Consider the following 21651-nt stretch of genomic DNA (forward strand, 5'->3'; position numbering starts at 1 on the left):
TTAGTGAGCTAGCCAACGGGGCTATCACTCAGGAGGACGCCCACCTAGCTCACAAGGTAGAAAAGAAGAGAAAGGCACTTGCAGGGGGATCTTCTAACAGTACCCCACAGTGGTTCCGTCTCGTGCAGTCTGGGCCACCGCGAGCACCCTTTTAGCACCAGCCTGTGTAAAGACCACCAAAGCAGCAGTGGGGATATCAGCCACCCCAGTACACACAGCCATAGGGGACAGTCAGACCTCCTATTCCTCAGCAAAACGTGCAGACTACGTGAGTGCAGTAGCCGGGGGCACGTCTAGGTTTATCTCCATGCTACAACTGTGGTCAGGTTGGGCATTTTGCACGTGACTGCCGGATGCCACCAAAGCAAACTCAAAGTTTGAGCCAATAGAATTAGAAACCGAAAGTGGCTCACTTCAAGCCAGGGTAGGTGCACTACACCACGCTTGAGGGTATTCCACAGGGAGCTCCAGTGATGACGAGTATGTTCTCCGTTAATGATCACCCCATTACCGTATTGTTTGATTCTGGGGTGTCTCATACGTTCATTAGTAAAGAGTGTGCTGTGAGACTTGGGATGGAGATAGAAAGCATGTCGATACCATACAACATTCACTCACCGGGGGGGCGTATAACCACCAATCAGACTACCAAGCAAGTACCTTTACAGTTGCAAGAAAATTTTTTTGCCACCCACTTTATAATGTTGCCAACTCAGAAACTAGATATTATACTTGGCATGAACTGGATGAAATTTCATGGAATCCTTCTAGACACTTTGTCACATTCTGTACACGTGAATTCTCCTATCCAGGGTTCTATGACCTTGACTCTGATGGACCCTACACCTGTGACACATACAATGAATCCTAGTGAGGGCAAAATTTTGGCTGATATCCCAGTGGTGTGTGAATATCTGGATGTTTTTTCTCGATGATTTACCAGGCATGCCACCGGATCGTAATGTGGAGTTTGCTATTCAATTGCAACCGGGAACGACACTAATTTCTCAAAGACCTTATCGGATGCCACCCAATGAGCTAGCAGAGTTAAAGAAACAATTGCAGAAACTGCTTGATAAGGGGTATATCCGTCCTAGCACTTCGCCCTGAGGCTATCCGGCACTTTATGTTAAAAAAAAGATCAAAGCCTCAGGATGTGCGTGGGCTATTGGACTTTAAATGCCGTCACAATCAAGAATAAATATCCCCTTCCCCAAATCGACATATTATTTGATTAGCTAGTCGGGACCAAAGTATTCTAAAAGATTGATCTCCGTTTGGGGTATCATCCATCTATCCAATTGAAGCGCCCTGACCCAAAGATCAAGGCTAAACCATGTATTAATTACCGAATAGGGTCTCCGGCATAATACATGTTACATCAAGTGGAGTCCAGAGTCATACAGAGCTTTATTCAACATGCACACGAGGGATAAAGCCTCAACACAGAGCTACACAGAACAACCATAGGATAACGACTAGCATGACGGCACGGAGGACTAGCTCTTCATCCATCACGGCTCCACTCGATCAGCTTGGGTGCGGACACGATCTACTCGCAGTCTTCTGGCCCAAAGTCAAGATCTTCTGGAGAAAAATCAACAAGGGTTGAGTACAAAAGTACTCAGCAAGTTCCACCTCACCCTACGGGAGGGGAATGATATGCACGACGCACATTAAGCACAATGCATTAGCAATGCAACTCATGGTATGCAACTCTTCCCGACACAACCCATAGTAGGTAGCTCACTGTCAGGACCACACCGTAGCCTGTCCATACCGTGGACACGGACCATTCGAATGGATTATACACTCTGCGGAGGTCGTACACTGTACCCACACGCTCGACTGCCCGAACGGACAACCGACATAGCCGACACCCAACCGTGGTCACGCCCCAGCCCGGCCGCACAAACCCTCGGGCCCTGACCCCAATGGTCTATACCCATAAACCATCCCTGCGACCGTCAGGCTAACCAGTGGGATTAGGCTAAGTCCGGCCCATACCGGAACCTGTGGTCGTACTAAAGTAAGCTAGGTGAGATGTCAAAACAACTCGGTCCTTATCGTTCACCAGGGCAGCAACCATCCCTCAACATGTCAACTTGAGCCTACCACAACGGTAGCACTCACCTTCCAGTCTACCACCACGGTAGCGCCGGCTCCAGCATACCGAGCTGCCCTTGCCTCAGCCAAAACCCTCCATATCCTAGTCTCAACTCTGGATATGCATAACTACTTCATATGCAAGTATGAGCACACTCAATTGCTCAAGTACCGGTATATGTAATCGATCCTAAACCAGGGCTACAACTAGACGTCCTCACATGGATGCAACCGCTCACATAGGGGTCGATGAAACTTGCCTTCGCTTACGTACGCGTCGGCGGCGGCGGCTTCCTTCTCGCGGTACGGGTCTTCGTACTCATTGGCAGGCTCCTCCTCGGTCACTCCGTGATCTACGGGCGAAAACGGCACAACCGGCAAACAAACACAAGCAAGCACTACGGGCGAAAACTGTCATCTCACCTTGGCATGGAACAGCTCGAGGAAGAGGGTCAACTGTTGGAGCTTCATCTCGTGAGTGAGCTGGGCTCGTGAGGAGTGGTTTAGCTAGCAGAGCGAAGCGGCTCGGTGTGCTTGGGCTGATGATGGGGCTCGTCACGGCCTCGCTCCTTTTATAGGCGAGGAGAGCAGCAGCGGCGTGGCGCAGGGACGGGCGATGGCGTGGGCTACGGCATCTCGTCGTCAACGCGAACAGTGGTAGCACTGAAGGCGCGAGCGTCGAGGCGGCAAAGCCGGCGAGGACGCTGCACCGGCGTGGGCGAGGTGGGGACGCGGGGGTGGGCGGCATGGCGTGGTGCCGGCGGCAGTGCGCGGTCCCGTCATGGGGCCGGCGTGTCGCGCGTGCGCGAGCGAGAGCGAGTGCGGGTGGGGATGACAGGGAGGGGGCGTCGGCTTCTTTTATAGACGAGGTGAGGCGGTTCGCGCGGCGGAGAAAAAATCCCGGCCGGCACTGTGCGCGACAACCCTGATTTATGGCGAGGTGGGTGCCGCCATATTTACATGACGGGTTATTTAATATTGTGAGCACTCTTGCCGGCTTCCAGGAAATGGAGTGAGTCATGACGGGTCATTTCAAGATCAATGGTGTGGGTATTCTGTGGCTTCCAGGGGATGATGAAGTTATGGCGAAGGAGGTAGGCGCTGTCATAATTGTTTGGGAATTATGGCGTGGTACGGTGACTCGAGAGGCTTCTATGGAAAGAGACGAGATGATTTTTGTCGTAGGTGCAAGCATGCGTATGCTGGTTACTGAAGGGAACGAATGTACTAACGCAAGGCAAGAGTATAAAATAGTTTGCCTAGTAGTTATGTAATACCTCATATAACGTTAGTATTATTTTACATTACTAGTTTAATTGCAACATAAGTTTTATTTTAGTGATTGTTGGAAATTGAGGTGGCCCTAATACCCACTAAGTTGAGGATCTACCCCTATGACACACCAACTCACTTCAGAGTCGGTCAGCTTCTAGTTACTTAGTGTACCGGGTCCTTTTGATGGCAGAGCCGCCTTTTGCTTCCGGGAGGCAGAGCCTACCAACAGATGAAGCTGGCTTCCAGGTGACATGACAGAGCAACCTTCGATGAAGCCCAGACCCTTTTATGATCCCGGGTGGCAGAGCCAACCTTCGATGGATCACAACTTATACACTAAGTACTTAAATTTAACCGGGAGACTAACACTTATAAAGACACTTACCTTATTGGAGCAACAAAGTTACAAAGGAACACACACCTTTAAGTGGCTAGCCTAGCACTCACCCTTCTAGCCCTACCACAACTCATCTACCTTGCTCATGGATGGATGCCATGGCATGGAGGGGGGGCTCTATTTATAGGCCAAGGGGAGCCATGGTATTAGGACAAGTGTCCCCCTTCTAGAGAATTCCAAAATATTCTAACATTTTCAAAATTTTACTTATTACCAATTCTAGAGTACTCCATGGAAAATATCTCACTCTTGCTTAGTGGAGAATGTTCTAGAGGGTTGCCTTGCATTTCTTTTAATAGTGATGAAAACTGGAATGTTACACCAATAAAGCATCCAATAAAGCACGAAGATTTCTTTCGTACGACCACCCAAGAAATCATCCCCCGCTGAGAAGGTGGAACATTGAGTACCCAAAAAACTGTACCCAGAAATCCTCTAACATAAAAATCAACGATCCATAGCTTTTGCATGATGAGTTCAACGCCATCCAACGGTGGATCTTATTTGGATCATCCCACCCACGATGGGCTTCAACGCCCCCGCACCGATCCCGCAGAGCACGAAACACTTCGCCCAGGTTCGATTCCCCAACCCGCTCCCCCGCTCCCCTTTTTCTTTGATTTCCCCCGGTTCCGCCTCCGCGCCCCTCGCAGCTCGCGCAGCTGCCCACGGCAAATCGCCGACCCCGTCTTCTCCATCTGCCGCCCTCCGCCTCCTCTCCGCTGCGCCACTGCTTGTGGGTCCTCACCCGCCGCCGCCACGCTCGGCCACCCCGCGCTCGCCGACATCATCATGCCGGCCCGCTGGCCGGCCGCCGGCCGCCGCACGCTCGCGACGCGCGCCCCCTCCTGCGTCTCCCCGTCGGCCCCTCTCTCGCTCGCGACCTCGCCCCGCTCCGCCGTCCCCACCGCGCCTCCTCGCCAACTTCCCACCGGCCCTCACTGCCGATCTCCAGTTCCTCCTCCTCAAACTCCAACGAGCCGGCGCCTCCCCGACGATCCGCCCCGTTCCGGGGCCCTCGCCGTTGGCCACACGCTCGACGTCGCCCACGGACCCGCACGCCCTGTCGCCGTGCCAAATCCTCTACTCACACGTCTTCATCACCACCCCTTAGGGCAGTCGAGTGGCTGTGGAGAATTGGGATGCACGTATTTTATTTTTGGTGGTCTCTCATAGGGCTCGGATGACTATATGTAGGTGGGACGGTTCTGTAGTTCGAGGAGTGGAGGGGAATGGTTGGCTCGTATAGTCGGGTAATTACGTGCCGTGTTGGTTAGGTCCGCCTTGCAAGGTTAAATCGGATCGATTCGCCGCGACTCACGGTTATGAGAACCTTGATCACTGCGCCGCATCGTAGTAATGTGAGATGGAACATGGAATATAAATACATTGATGACCACTTTGCTTTGCTATTTAATACTCCACCATGATTGCTCTAGAGGTTATGCAAATACTAGTTTAGGGTTAATTTATCTAGAATCTTGAGCTAAAATATTGAAAGTAAGGATCCATCCTTAGTTGCTTTTTCAGCAAAATAAACTACTAGCCAAAAGCTTTGCATGTTTAGATAATGAGCTATGTATACCCATAGTCGGGTAAGTCTTGCTGAGTGTTAGTTGCTCAGTGTTTGTTGTCACAATTATTTCAGGACCCACAGATATCGACTTCTGCACCTGCTGTGTCGAGTTTGTCCGCCGTGACGCAGAGAGATGGGAGGTGATTGGACCAAACTCCTAGACTAGAAAATTGCTAGATTGCACACTTGTGGGCAGAGTGTGTAATCTTCTATCAGCTTTGGAGCTGGCCGGTCTGACCGGTTCGTGGACCGGTCTGACTGGTAGTGTTGGGCAGGTTACGGGTGACCGATCCGACCGGCTGGGTGAACCGGTTTGACCAGTTGTGTAAAGGCTGTATAGGGATAGGTAGTGTCGTTGCAGGGCCTTTATGTTTGAACTTTGGTTACATCGGTTGTAAAATTTGTGAACTATGTACATATTTGAACTCGTTTTGTAAAACTTAATGTTTCATATTATGTATTGTGTTTGTATATTCAAGTATTTTGTCATACTTGTACCATCTGCGCCCGCCTTCGTGCGGGACTACCGGCGTTATTTCGAACGGGCCGTGGGTTGAGAAAGAACTGTCAAATTAAACCATTAAGCTAATGCGCCTGATGTGTTCAAATAATGATCATTACGCTTAATTTAGCATTTTAATTTGGCAGTTCCGTCACAAAAAGGCCATCTGAAATACATATTGTTATGTCAGATGGCCAAACATCCAAGGAAACAGAAGCGTGCCGAAGGAAAGAGCTAGCGAACCCAACTGTTGGCCAAACCTCAGGTGCTTTGGTGAGTGAAGAAGATGATCTAGAGGGGTCAGAAACGAGCTGATTAAGGTTCGTTCATATCCCTCAGTTTGCACTTAATATAATTTGATCCAGCATATGTTCTTGCAGCATAAATTTGAACTGTATATTGGGGAAGTCAATGTCACAAGCAAGTTTGTGTTCCAGGGATTCCTTGAAATTGATAATGGCGGAAGGAAAATTGGGATAAAGGAAATGGGAGAATTGAACGAGAAGGTAATCAAGGCTGCTTGCTTTGCAAAGGTACCTCCTGAAGAAGTTGGCGCGGCATTTTACAAGTTATACTCATCGTGGCAGCAGCAACTTAGTGACCTAAGCTGGTATCCTTTCAAGACTGTCACAATTGATGGCAAACACCAGTCACCAGGTATGTCAAAAGTTTCATGGTATCTCACAGGCTGCTTTTGATCCATTCTCACGAATAACATACTATGGGTTGCTTATGTTATCAGGAGATTGTGAATATTGATGATGACAAGCTGCAAGAGCTGAAGATGACATGGGGTCCTGGTGCCCTCGATTAACCGCACTGGTGGAGATGAAAGAGTACGATCGCCTGAGTGACAAGCATTGCCTATAAGCTATGGAAGATGGAACTATAAGGAGGGGAGAAGAGCCACCACACGGGAGTGCGCTCAGTACATAATCAGGTGAAGCAGCTCTCGGTGGCGAACCGCAGGAAGACGCGCAGGTAAGTGACATTGCCTCAGTATAGTGAACTGTCATTCCATATTTTCAGAGCGTATCACCATCTCTTCATTTCATATCCTATCTGAAAGTCTGAAAGGCACATGCAGATATGCAAACACCTTACTTGGTACTCCTTGTAGCTCCCATACATCTGTTTATTCTGAGCTACCTTAGTGAACTTTCCTTTTTTTACTGCCACATTTCTTGCCAAGAACCAAGTGTATTACAAATGCCACAAAACTGTTTTCTGCGTTGAGCTCACACTCGCCTCTTGGTTTTGCGCAGGTCGAGCAGTAGGGGTTGACCTACCACCGGCACCATTTCGCCCTCCAAGGATGAAGGATCTAACAAGTAGAAGTAGCAACGCAGGAAGTCGCCACTCCAGCCTCGTTTTATTTTAGTTATGTAAAAATAAGTAAGGGAATTGTGCCATAGCTCTACTAGGATGGAATTTTTTTTATTTTAATCCTTTTTAATCTAATATTTTAATAATAACCCGTACAGATCTAAATTTCCAAGAACTAGTCCTTTTGGTCGCGCCAAGTCCCGTGGCGCGACTCCCTGAAGGGTCACGCCACATGCCTTGGCGCGACCGAGCTGCCACGCTGGCGCACGCTGGCACACGCGTTGCAGCGAGCCTGACGTGGCAAGGCTGAGTCGCGCCATATGCTTTGGGGCGACTGAGTCGCGCCATGCGCAATACAGGCCCACTCAGTCAGCCTCCTCTTCCTCCTCCTCCCATTCTTTTTTCCTCCACTCCTCCACTCGACCCGACCTCCATGGCGCCGCCCCCTCCCTCTTCCCCTCTAGATCCACTCCATCTTCCACCCGATTCGAGCGGGAAACGAAGGGAAACCGATCCTTAAAGGTAACTCCTCCATTCTAACCGATCCTTAAAGGGATGGAGGAAAGATATGGTTTGGGGGAGGGAGGCAGGGAGCCAGGCGGGGCCTTTTGGCCGGGCGGCAGCATCACAGCCGTCCGATCCGATCGGACGGCCAGCGCCATCTCAGGCCCAAGCAGGCCCGCGGGCCTAAGCAAGCCGCGGCCCAGCTCGGCGGGGATGCCAAATTCGATTTTCTTTTTATATTTTCTAATTTTTTTGTCATGATAATTCTAATGCTATTAAGAAATACAACATCCCCATCCACTTATGCTACTATGATTTGGAATCTTCTATATTTTGAATCCTCCTTAAGATTTGGGTACATTTTACTATGACTTAGAATTCCGTAAACTTCAAAGTTTGATTTTGTAGTATATGAAACAGTGTCAGAGCTCTATACATGGAGTTGTAGTGTATGATTTGAATCATCTAGAGGATTCAAATGATTGTATATATGAGACTCCAAATGATAGTATGGATGATCCAAGTCATAGTAATTATGAGATTCCAACTCATAGCAAATACGGAGGATCAAAGTCATAGTATTTGGAGCATCCTATAAGATTTAGTTTTTTTTGGCTATGAGTTCGAATCTAGTAATTACTTGGAATTTCATAATTATATTTCATATAGTAAAATGTAGGACTCAGCTCAAATATGGAGGAGATCCGATTCATAGAATTCCAAACCATAGTGTTCCAAATCATAGTAAAATCTAGCCTAAAATCCAAATGATACTAAAATCTAGGGCTAGGTCACTAATCGTATTGGAAAACTAAATGAGGCTAGGTCACTAATCGTATTGGAAAACTAAATGATAGTAAAAGTTGGGACTTGCCAACTCATAGCAAAATCTAGGACTTAAAGTCATAGCAAAACCTTTTCCTTAGGCAAATTATAGATCCTCCAAGCCATATTAACGAATTTTTTTATTTTAACCCTTTTAAAACTAATATTTTATAAATAACTCCTCCCGAACTAAAATCCCAAGAAGTAGCCCTTTTGGTCACGCCAAACTCTGTAGTGTGACTTGTAACTGAGTCACGCCATTGCATGTGGCGTGACTCGAATGCCACGGTGGTGAGACCCGAGATCGATTTCCACGTGGTGCTGACGAGGCGAAATGTGCTGAGGTAGTCACGCCAAGTTGCCTGACAAAGCAGTCACGCCAGCATGCATGGCGTGACCAGCCAAAGGAGCTGCTAGCAAAGTTCAGCTAGGCACTAGGCACTCTCTAGGCGATGACCCCTAGCCTAGCGCCTAGACTAGCCTAGGCCAGCATAGGCGTTTCTAGGCGTTTTGCCATTTTACTAAATAACACACACACACACACATATATATATGTATATATATATATAGTAGAAAATGCTGAATAAATAAGTTATATAGAAGCATATACTGCTGAATGTATATAGAAGAGAGAGTAGTAGACATACCTGGGTGGCTTAAATAGGAAGTTGATACTTATCTGAATACCAGCCATCTCCCATCCATTCCAGGAACACACCAAAGGAGAGTAGCAGCAACTAGTAATTGCAAATTTGAATCACAGACAAGTGGATAGGAAAGCATTACAAGTGCACAACATAATGCATAAATAAAAGGTGCAGGTGCATGTGCACCAGCTGCTGCATCACTTTCTGTTGTCGACATCCTAAATCAAGCTGACATTGCAATCACATTTAGAATTACATTTACAAACTCCTAGAACAGCAAAGCAAGATGATTTAGGGAATAATCTGATCTAATGGTCAAACTTGACAGTGCACTGTGATACAAAAACAAAAAGAATCAGTTCTGTACAAGCTGAACTAAATCAGCATGCCTAACTCATGAATCATCATGACTTCCAGTAAATCAACATGCTACATGCCTCAACTAAATCAGCTGAACTGCAATTTCAACTTAAATCACACACACAGTAATACCATTCAGATTCAGTCACACAGTCATTCAGATTCAGTCACAGTCGTCAATATACAGAAGCAGAGGAGGGGAGCACAGCAATAGGGGAGGGGAGCAGAGCAACCGATGGGGGAGGGGACTCAACTTGCCACTTGGGGCTACCACTGGGGGAGGAGGGAGGGGAGCAGGAGCAGCCGTCGGGGAGGGGTGCGGGAGGCGTGGAGGAGGTCCAGGCGGCGGCGGGAGGGATGCACCGGCTATGAGGCGGGGAGGAGCTCCTGGCGGAGGATGAGGAAGGCGTGGACGAGCTCGACCGGTGGTGACGACGACCTTCGAGCTTCGAGGCAGGGTCGCAGGCAGGTGAGCAGCCGTCCGAGCACGCGGCTTCCTTTCCGCGCACGCGCGGCCTCCTCCCCGTCTTATTCTTCCAGCGCGGGGCTTCTTTTCCCGCGCTCGAAGGCGTCTGCGCGCGCGCCCACCGCGGGAGCGAAAACTTTCGCGCGACCGGCCGCGACGACCGCCTCCGCGCTCGCCTAGGGCACCTCCACGCGCCGAATCGCCGCCTCCGCGCCGCCTGGAGTCGCCTAGGCGCCGCGCTTGCCTAGACCTCCGCCTTCCCCCTAAGCCAGGTGGACAGGCATCGACTAGCGCCTAGTCGCGCCTAGGCGCGCCTAAGGCGTCGGAACTCTGGCTGCTAGCTTCTTCTAGTGCACAAAACTACAATCCATTTGGCCATATTTTGTTATTTGTTTTAATTAGCAAATGATCTTCTAAATTCTTGAAACTTGACAGGTACAATATATAAAGCGTTTGTGTTCCTTTTTAAGCATTTGCATTCCAATATATTACATAGGAAACGAGAAATCCAATTTCTAACCATGCTAAGTGTTATTGATAGAGTGCAATTATACAACACCTTTTAATGACTACAAGCAACTTATCTTGGAGTTTGTTTCTTCATCACAAATAATGACATGCATAGATGCAAAATCTAGCTACCTTCTATCATGAAGTGAGTGAATTATAAAAAATCTGCGACAAATATTCCCATGTGTGATGGAGCAGATGACTAGAGTTCAGCTCATAGCATACTTAGCCTGGGACGTGTCGATGGAATCGTGGCATCGCCTCGTCGGCACTTATAGCCAAAAAATTCGTATAGTCTCATCGGTACTAGACATGTAGAAGTCGACCGCAATTGCGGTGTTAGGATTATGCTTGGATGATGCTCACAAGATGAATAAAATCGATAGCCTTCCGGCGTCTCGAATTCTTTTCTTATTTCTACTGAACTTTTCTCGATCTTGGTCAAAAATATAAACGGAGCAATATTGCTCACTTTGGAAACCGAACGACGTGCATGCATAAGCAGGTCGCCGGGACTTCTGTTTTATTTGCTTCTTAGCTCAGTACGTATGAACGGCCAGAAGAACCCTCTTTTTAATTATTTCACTTTGATCCTTCAAACAATAATCAAGGTCTTTGCCCAAAATAATATGAGAGCAAATGCTCCTCTTGCTGAATGGACAACAAGCATGCATGTGCAGGTCGGCGGGACATATTTCTATTTTTCTTTCCTTCTCGCCAGAGTCTTGTGCGGAAGTCAGGCCTCACACAGACTTCTTTTCATTTGCTTCTCAATCGGAGGAGTTTAGCACTTAACCGAAAACAAATAGAGCAACAGCTCTCTCTTGCGTAAGGATCATTGCTCTCATACATTTTTGGGGTGTTCGGGTGTTGACCTTGGTGGCTATACACGCCTCTTATATGTATTTAGGACTGCTAAACATTTTTTGTAATTTTCAATTAGTAGCGCTGATCAGAAAATACGCTGCTGGAAGCAGACCTAACCTTTATTCAAATGATACATATTTCTTCTGTCCATTATATGATACATGCATGCTGCTTTTTTTTTCCTGTAGCCATGCAATTAATTATTTTAGGATTATTTCATATGAATGTAAACATACCCTTCATTTCCAGAACTAGCTTTAGAAACTTTGGAGATTATTCCTTTTTGACAAGGTTATACACAATTTTGAGCTCTTCCATAACATTGGAGATTATACCTGAACTTTGCACTGTCATTTTTTGGGCAAAAACTGATGCAGAGTGAGCTTAATTGCCTAGTAAAGCCAGCTTGTGTTTATAACTCTATATCCATACGAGTGCTACTGATTTCCCGGAGCTACATAGTATGGCAGTGTATTATGCGGTGGCGGAGCTACGTGAGCTCATTGGGTCCTGCGACCCCGACGAAATTTGTGAAACTCCACATAAACTACTGTAGATCTCTGCATTCGACCCCGGCGTCCTAATGGAGCCGACCCCGGTGGCACAGTCGTCTGGCTTCGCCCCTTGTCTTTAGATGCTCCATATCTGCCATCGTTGTTGTTTCTTGAATGCTGGAAATACTTATTGGTGCTGCAAAGATATTCTTTCTTTCTCTCTGCTTGTGTTTATAACTCTATATCCATACGTGTGCTACTGATTTCTGTATCTTTGATTCCAGATTGTAATCTGTAGTGATGTGTTTCCTCAGGGCCGTCTTCTTTATTACTAGGGCCACAAACAATTTAGAAAATAATAACTGTTCACCACATAGGTAATTCAGTACCTAATGCTAGAGTAGATATATTTTCAAGAGCATTTTTCTTTTGATTTTGTTGCGACTAGTTTAATCTTACATGTTGTTTTATTTCAGTTCATGAGCTCCTGAAGACCTGAACACTTATCTCATTTGAATGTGTACCGGCACTTCTATGTGCATCCCTCACATATCACAAATCTGCTGAAGAGGAATCGTAGGTGTGCTCCTGAAGCTGAACTCTAATCATCCGCTCCATCACACATGGAAATATTTGTCACAAATTTTTTATAATTCACTCACTTCATGATAGAAGGTAGCTGGATTTTGCATCTATGCATGTCATTATTTGTGATGAAGAAACAAACTCCAAGATAAGTTGCTTGTGGTCATTAAAAGGGGTTGTATAATTGCAATCTATCAATAACACTTAGCATGCTTAGAAATTAGATTTCTCGTTTTCTACATAATATATTGGAGTGAAAATGCTTAAAATGGAATGCGAACGCTTTATATATTGTACCCGTCAAGTTTCAAGAATTTATAAGATCGTTTGCTAATTAAAACAAATAACAAAATATGGTTAAATGGATTGTGGTTTTGTGCACTAGAAGAGAAGCTAGCAACCCCTTGGCTGGTCACGCCATGCCCGGGGGTTGGTGGCCGGCGGTGAAGGGGGTGGCGGGGAAAGTGGTGACTGTAGTAGTATGTGCTGGGAGTCAGTATGTGTATAAAAAGAGCCATCTCGCGCCACTGTACGAGTCGTCGGCAAGGAGTCAGTCGACTGTTGAGGTCTCCCGTCTCCGCCCCGAACGACGGTGCACGCAGCAGTGCCCGCTCACCAGTGGCCCAAACGGCCGGGTCAGTCAACTGCATGGGCCAAACGGCATATCTGCCGCCTGCTACGCACCCAAGCAGCGTGACCTCTGGCGACGCGTGATACCAAGCGGCCGTGAGGCGCGTCCGGTGCGCCAGTGCTATGCGTCTCGGCGGTCTCCCGCTCCGAGCCGGGAACAGGCGGCACGTTGATCAACCTCCTCGAGTCCAAGTCTGATCGATGTCCACAGCTTCGGCCAAGTCGGTCTTTGGCAGCGTACGTGCCGACGATGACCTCCGGTGCTCGCGACCGTGACGGCTCGGCATCGGCAGCAGCGCGGCGCACTCGGAAAACTGCCTGCCTCAGTAAGTAGCGCCCGGCCGCGTCACAGCTTGCATTGCTTGCCCCGCGGCGCCTGTGCCACCTGCCTGCGGTGATCTCACCTGCGTTACATTCAACACCTGAACCGAGCTGCGCTAAGGGGCTCCTATATATCTTCTTGTGGAAGTTAGATAAACCATCCATTTTTAAAGTCCATTTGGCCCAATTAGCTGTTACAAATGTGTTCAACATCTTAACAGAATTCACTCAACATTTTCTATAAATAGGTTCAACATTTGACTTCAAATTGTTGGAACTGTAAATACGAAATGTTGAAATTAGAAGAATGGAATGTTGGAAATACTAATTTGAAATGTTGAACGTGTTTCTCCGGCAAGCAGCCTGCTTCTTCTCCGGTGAGGTCGACGCGCGGTGGCGCGGGTCCGCTCGGAGCGGCGGCTGCACGAACGGGCAAGCAGCGGCCGGCAAGCTTGGCACACGCCGGCGGCGCGAGCAGGCAACGGGAGCCGGCGAGCTCGGCACGTGGCGGCCTGTGAGCTTGGCGCGTGCGGGCAGCGGCGGCGCGCTCCCGCGGAGTAGCAGCAACGGCGGGGCAGCGCGCGGCGGCATGGAGGCGCGGCGGCGGAGCAGGGGAGTCTCAGCGATGAGACAGGAAGGGCCGGCGGCGGTGCGGGCGCCGGCCTGCGTTGGGTGGTGCGTGGCGGCGGGGGACGGGAGGGAGAGCACGGTAGGGAGAGAGGGTGAGGGGTTAGGGTTTGGATGTATTGATCCAACGGTTGGAGATAGTTGCATGAATCTCAAATATTGGAAGGTGGGGGAGAAAAAAATCTACCGGAAGATATATAGGATTGGTGGCGCTACAGGACGTCCGATTGGGATAAGCCCAGAGAGCCCAGCCCGAGGCATACAGCCCAACGACGTGAGCGCGGAAACGCCGGCCCGCCCGCCATCGCGAACCACGATTCCGCGCTCTGGACGTACTGTTTCGTTGTTTTTTTCTCAACTTTTCGCTAGGCACACGCTACAGATTGGAACCCCCACCGGTATGCATACCACGCTACAGATTGGAAAACTGAAATTAAACATGGGAACAAAATCAAATGTTGCAGAACATTCTTCAGGAATATTTTTCTGAAATATTTTTTCAGAACAATTTCTCCCGACCTCCTCTAAATGGACTAATCATGGGAAATATTTATATTTGTCTTAAAACAAAAATTAAATGTTCTATAAATATTCTGGAACATTATTACGTAACAAAATCAAATGTTCCGAAACATTTTTTCGGAACAAAATCAAATGTTTTGAAACATTTTTTCGGAATAAAATCAAATGTTCCAAAACATTTTTCTGGAACATTTTTTCGGAACAAAATAAAATGTTCCGAAACATTTTTTCCGGGACAAAATCAAATGTTCCGAAATATTTTTCTGGAACATTTTTTCTAACGGGATAAAATCAAATGTTCCGAAAGATTTTTCCAGAACATTTTTTCGGATAAAACCAAATGTTCCGAAACATTTTTCTGGAACATTTTTTTGAACAAAAATCAAATGTTCACGAATGTTTCCATATTTTTCTAGAACATTGTTCCAAAAAATTATGCGAAATATTGTTTAAAAATTTATGGAACATTTTATTTTGTAAGAAAATCTAGATTTTAAAAAATAGAAAATCAAAAAAAGAGAAAAAAGAAAAAAGGGTGGAGCTCACCCACTGCCTCTGGCTCCGGCGAGCTGCCATGCGGGCTGCCACCGCCGCGAGCAAGCTTCGCCTCCGACGAGGGCGGGTCGCCGCCGTGGGCGAGCTCCGCCTCCGGCGAGGGCGAGCCGCCACGGCGCGGGCGAGCGGCGGCGCGGACAGGCCGGCGGGAGACGGCGGCGACGGTGGGCGGTAGGCCGGCTGCTGGAGGAGGCGGTGGCTGACCAGAGGAGCGGCAGCGGCGCCACTCGCGGAGGCCCGTGCGGAGAGAGAGGAGAGAACAGAGATGAACATCCATCGTTGGATTTAGGGTTGCATAGATCTCAAACAGTGTCCTACTTATGGCTATGAGTAGGACGTCCTATAGATAGGAATTGGGGTTTTACACGGGTGGTGAGTTGGACTGGACCCATGATGCTAACTTGTTTAGGTTAACTGGCTTTCATCGGGCTGGCCTGCCTGGGCTTTCATCGTGCCGGCCTAAAAAAAAACTCGAAGAACTCAGTGACTCTCATTTCTCATTTGTTCATCACCCAGTGTGTGCATCGCGGCCTAAGAAAACTCCAAGAATCGCAAGGTCTTTGCCGGCCTGCCCAAATAGTGGAGCTAGCAAATAAAGGCTGAGCCATGCGACTGCTAGTGGTACTATATGCCCTGTTTCAGGCTTTCCGCTATATATATATGCTTACTAGGCATATGCAAGACCACACAAGAAACATGACGAATAGTTATTACAGAAATGCCGATCAGGACTATACAATCCCTAGAACAGAGGAAACAGATTCAAATGAAAACTTTGAAAAAAAATGTAATCTACCCACTGGATAGAAGGCCACGCACATGCCCAGCGTGTAGAAATTCACCTAGCATAGTACGAACTCCTTGGATTCATCGGAAGGTTCTCACCTTCTTGTGTAGGATACCTGGTAGTAGCACATTCTATATCAAACCTACCTGTCGATGTACCGCTAAGAAGGCTTTGAGTTTCGGTCTCTGCTTCCAGTCGTACCCAAGGATGCAACGAAATCTTTCTCAATCTGCCAAGCTCATCGGCAACCTCCTTCATGGATGGCCTATTAATGCCAAACATATCCAGGCATTGCTTGGCTAGCTCTGCGAGCCCTCTTATCAGTTCATTGCTCTCTTGTCCCTTCATGTGAGTCGGCAACACCACGTCTAGATTGTTCTCCTTCATAGCTGATAGGAAATTTGATGACAAGCTTCTTTGTTTCTCAGGCCCATCCAACTTTAGAGGCTCTTGGCCAGTGAGAACCTCCAACAGAATAACTCCAAAGCTATAGACATCACTCTTTTCTGTTAGTTGGCATGTTTGCATGTATTCTGGGTCGAGATAGCCACACGTACCTTGAACCATGGTCACATACTGCTCTTTGTCGGATGGGGCTAGTATTGAGGCTCCAAAGTCCGACACCTTTGCCATGTAGTTATGGTCAAGAAGGATGTTAGCGCTTTTCACGTCACCATGGATGATTGGAGGAGATGCATACGAGTGTAGGAAATGGAGTCCTTCCGCAGCTTCATGAGCAATCCTTAGGAGGGTGCTGAAAGAAATTTGTAATGCTTGATTCTTGCCATGGATAAGGTCAAACAATGTGCCATTTGGGATGAACTCATAGACTAGCATTGGAACTTCCACTTCTAGGCAACAACCCACGAGTTTGACAATGTTTTTGTGATTGATCTGGGAAAGTATTAGCATTTCTTGACCAAATTCCTTCTTTTGCCTTTCGTCGATTAGCGAACATCGCTTAATAGCAATAGACATGTTGTCCTTGACTATTCCTTTGTAGACTGTTCCATGGCCCCCTCTTCCAATTATTCTGCTCTTGTCGTAGTTGTTTGTGGCTTGCATAAGTTCAGCTTCGGTAAATACCGTGAAGGAGAGACCTCTTTCTGATTTCATCTTCTCAAACAAAAGCAGGCCTCCATGCTGTCGAAAATGTTCTTGCTTAACTTTGTTCAGTTTTCTCTTTTGAATGATAACGTATCCAAAGAAGGAGGAAATCAGGAGAACAACGAAGCCGACAGTAACTCCTGCGTAACAGCATCAAATTAGAGCACTGTTAGAAATCTTTTTCCATCATTTTTCTTGTAGAGATCATAAACCATTTAATTTATATCTTAGTCTAACTCTTGCAGAGAAACGTGTTAGCTAGCGTATTTGCTGTCAGTTGACACATATGCATATGAGATAAGAAGTTACTTGTCTCTGGCTAGCTGAGGGCGTTATTACCTATTATTAGGCCTGTATCAGGGTTACATGTTTTGTTTTGGTCAGAAAACTTCCTTCCAGCTGGACACGAACACTGGTATCCTCCTTCTGTGTTGTGGCAGATGCTGCCCGAGGGGCATGAGGAGCTGTCTTTACATTCGTTGTAATCTGCAATACGTTGAGAAGAACTAAGCACGATAATACAAAGTTTAGAGGCCAGAGGACTATGCTATCTGATTACAGAAAGTCAGAAATACACCATTAAGTAATTAAAGTACATAATATCTAAGAACTAAAGTCAAATTAGTACCTTGGCATCCATCTGGAAGATAAGGGTTGCCTTGGTATCCTTTTGAGCAAGTGCACACATACCCTGCTCCGTTGGTGGAGTCCACACACTCGCTATTGCCACTAAGGCATGCGTAACTTGCTGTCTTGTTTCGTTTGGCCACCTCACATGAAGTCTCGTTTCTTATAGCCCAGTTAAACACCATGGGTGCTCGCCCAGCATACGTGTCATTGAACTTGGTCGTGTTGACGTACAGGGTGCTGAAGTTGAACGCTGCCGCCTCCATCAACACGGCGTAGCTGCATCGGCTGAAACTTGAGATTTGGCTTGTGTTAAAGCCGATGTCAAAGTCAGCGCTGTAATAGTCCATCCCTCTGGGGATCACCGTCTGACAGTAGCCCATGCCGGAGAAGGAGCCGTCGGCCACTGACAGCTTACCGCATGTTGAAACGCACCCGCTCTGTAAGACAGTGTCATTATCGCTGTCGAAGATGTAGGCAAGGGTGTTGCACCCGATGACTGTGAACTTGTTGTGGACGTCCGAGAAGCGGTACGGGGTATCTCGTGCGTCAAATTTTCTATATTTGCCGCCGACCTCCATATCATTGGAGGTAGCGTTGTAGCAGTATGTGACGATGTAGTTGAGCACCCGCATCGTGCTATCAGACAAGGAAATATCGAGCACCTCAAAATCGCCTTTGAATGGTTTGGAGATGCCCTCTTGGACTTGGCAGCTGATGTTGAAGTCTACTGACAGTGAGCAGTTGACGCCGATGCCGAATGGATACGGTATCTCGACGTTGCCACACTGCTTTTGGCACTGAGGGCTAGGAATGGCAATAGCGGAGGCATAATTTGCCGCAAGAAGTAGAAGACCGAGGACAAGCTGCAGGAGCATTTCCATATTACTTGCCTGGAGAATTAAGGAGCAAGTTATTGTGACAGTCAGCTTAATCATTTCCATATTACTTCCTATATGTATGTACTTCCAACTACATATAGGAAGCTAATGCTGCATCTCAAATCCAAAAAGAAAACAAAAAAAAACAAATCTTCGTGGGGGTAGATGAGTACTACTCCCTCCATTCTTTTTTATTTGTCGCCATTGACTTTTGACACGATGTTTGACCATTCATCTTATTTAAAAAAAATTATGTAATTATAATTGTTCTTAGCATCATTGGTTTCATCATTAAAAAATAAAAATACTTTAAGCATAATTCATGTTCTTTCATATCTGCATGATTTCTTTGAATAAGACGAATGGTCAAACATTGAGTCAAAAGTCAACAGCGATAAATAAAAAAGAACGGAGGGAGTAACTATCTTCTCGTGTTTCTAGCATCCCTGAAATGATGCGCATGCAGATAAATGAACCGCTGTATCACAAAACTGAAGAATTGAAATGAGTACCGTTGAATTAACTGAAAATATTGAGGAAGTTCAATTTTCGTTTAACAGAAGGGAGACCTCAGGGGATTTAGTTCTGCCCACCAGAGATATGCAGAGCACTGAACATCTGCTATGAAGATTGCTTGAGATGATGTTATTCTAAGAACATATTACACTATGTGCCGCAAGCACAATACAATTCCACCAAACTGGCGGTATCGTAGACTATTTCGTGCATATATTTCGGCATGATTCAAACTGGAGAATGGTTCCTGTTTCATTAGAAACTTGATGGCGGGGATGCTTAGCAAAGCCTAGCTAGGTCCCTGAATTACACTTCAAAGCACTGGTTTTTGTGGAGACTGGCATGGCAAGACAGCTACAACATCTAAGAACACAAATTACGTAACGCTGTATATATTAGTGCTCGCCTCATTTGTCTAGCATCTAAATGTTGCATCATCAATCCTCAAGCATGGAGATACATGAACTGAAATGGAAAAAGGGATCGAAACCAAACCACGCATGGAGGATATATAAAACATCAATCAAACTGATCACTAGAACTTGAGTTTTTCAGTGAAATAGAACATGTACCTTTGGGTATGTAGTTGAGAGATCGATCTGCCCTCCAGGACGCCGCGAGCACCGAAGCTTTAAAGATTGCTTATTGTAGCGAGAAGCAAATAAACGGCATATATATATGGAGAGTGGTTAAGAAGGCCACGTCAAGCGTCAATGTACGGGTCGTCGTCGGGAACGAGTCAAGACATAGAAAGATTTCTGTATTATCAAGAAGTCTATGGAAGCGCTGTTGTCTAGTAGAAAGTAGAAACAAGGCCAGCAATATTCCCTGAACAAGTACTCTGCGGGAACAAATCAACAGAGAAAACGATATAGTTGACTCTGTCCAATTAATCCTGTTACTAAAGAAAATTGGGGTCGGATGACTCTGTCGAATTAATCTTGTGACAAAAGTGAGGTCAGATTGAAAACAACGCAATAATTTAATCCTGCAGTAGAATAAGACAACGTTTCTGCCCTTCCATATAACTACCGCCGCATGTTGATCATGACCAAGCTCATGGAAACATAATTCATGGAATATTTTTGCATAAATAAAGCAGTAGTATAGTATTTGCAGGAGTTGCTTAGAGAAACTCATGCTCCAAAGGGTGTTTGAATGGCTTTTTATACTTTTTTTGGACTATCGGTGGACACCATGCTTCTCCCATCATAGAATAGATCATCAATCAAGAAAAAGGAGCATAAAGCGGATTCTGAACTTCTTTTCCTAGCATGTGTAATTAATTATATTGAGTAACCCACTTTTTCTGCGGTAAGCTGTGAGATAATTAATGAGAATGGTTCATGTCACATCCTCGCCAGTTTTGAATTCTTCACCGCAAATTAACCATCCCGCCGCGTTTGCCAAAGCGATTGCCGCAATGCGCCGTTGTTTCCAAAGAGGATTAACAAGTCTGCTTCCACTAACGTGATCTGCAATCTGCTTCTGACGACAACCGATTCACGACGGCAGACAGAGATTAGGCCCAATTTTGCCCGCGCGCGTCACTCAATCGGGCCTCGGTTGCAGGTGAGCCGGTGAGGTGACCTCCGATCCTGTACCTCGCTTGGCCATCACTGTCAGACGATCGGTAGTACTACCTCCGTCCCAGATTAACTGTTCTTTTAGCGTTCAAAATTTTTCTCTAATTAAGTGTCCTTTTAGTAAGTCTCTTTCTATCTCTCTCCTCCTCCACCTCTCCTCGCTTCTTGTGCACTCTCTATCTCTCTCCTCTTCCTTAATTCCGTGCAAAATCCTAAAAGGACACTTAATTTGGGACGGAGGTAGTACCACGAAACTTTCCGGCGGCCCCCCTGGGCTTCGAGGTGATTGAGCAACCTTTCAGCGGGTCCCCACGGACAAGAGCGGTTCAGTCCCTGAAACGAGAGCAGTCATGTAACAGTAACTGTCAAAAGCGCTACGTGCATGTGAGGGACCGAAACCGGCGACCAGAGGGGGGGTGAATGGGAGCCGATCAAAATTTCTTTCGAAATCGATCCGTCGGCCTATATCCCAGAAATCACCTCAAGCCCTCACACCTAGGAAATGAGAGAATAGCTATGAACTAGCTATCTCTGAGCAACAACGCCCTAGGAACGACGCGGAAGCAAAACGAGTCAAAACGCAGAACTGGACTGCAAAGACCGGTCAGACCGGTGCAACTCTCCGGTCACACCGGTCAGACCGGTGGAAGGGACCGGTCAGACCGGTCGCTCCCAGAAAGCTCGGGAACAAGACTTCAAAAGTTGAATCTCGAGCAAACGAAGTCCAAATCCAACGAAACTTGGAGGGTACCTTCACAACTGTCCCGTGAACATATCCCCAAGAGATCTTTCCCAAAAGATTAACAGATCATGAGAAATCAAGGGAAGATCAAAGAGGATTGGGTTTTCTCAAGAACTCAAAATCTCCAATTCGTGAGAACTCGCAATTCTAGGGGTTTTGGCACTAGGTTAGATAGATCAGAATCGTCACAACGAGTTCGGCAAAACACCAATCCACGGGCTTGATTCCTCTAAACACGAAACATCCCAAAAGAGGAGAAATCAAGTCCAAAATGCAAAAGAAGAAGGGGAGGACGAATACTCAGTACACA

At 46.8% G+C, this 21651-nt stretch overlaps 1 protein-coding gene and 1 pseudogene across 1 annotated transcript; one reads left to right on the top strand and one right to left on the bottom strand.

The window, feature by feature from the left end:
- Nucleotides 1–5988: 5988 nt before the first annotated feature.
- Nucleotides 5989–6706, top strand: LOC120704778 (annotated as a pseudogene).
- Nucleotides 6707–15775: 9069 nt separating this feature from the next.
- On the bottom strand, nt 15776–19674 carry LOC120704779 (putative wall-associated receptor kinase-like 16). Its single transcript, XM_039989312.1, has 4 exons — nt 19586–19674; nt 17618–18509; nt 17329–17475; nt 15776–17129 (listed from the first exon to the last, which is right to left on the bottom strand). The coding sequence occupies exons 2-4, from the start codon at nt 18498–18500 to the stop codon at nt 15934–15936; spliced, it is 2226 nt and encodes a 741-aa protein (XP_039845246.1). The 5' UTR covers nt 18501–18509; nt 19586–19674; the 3' UTR covers nt 15776–15933.
- Between the last annotated feature and the right edge of the window lie 1977 nt (nt 19675–21651).

This window comes from Panicum virgatum, chromosome 4K (genome assembly GCF_016808335.1).
Source record: "Panicum virgatum strain AP13 chromosome 4K, P.virgatum_v5, whole genome shotgun sequence".
Classification (NCBI taxonomy): domain Eukaryota; kingdom Viridiplantae; phylum Streptophyta; class Magnoliopsida; order Poales; family Poaceae; genus Panicum; species Panicum virgatum.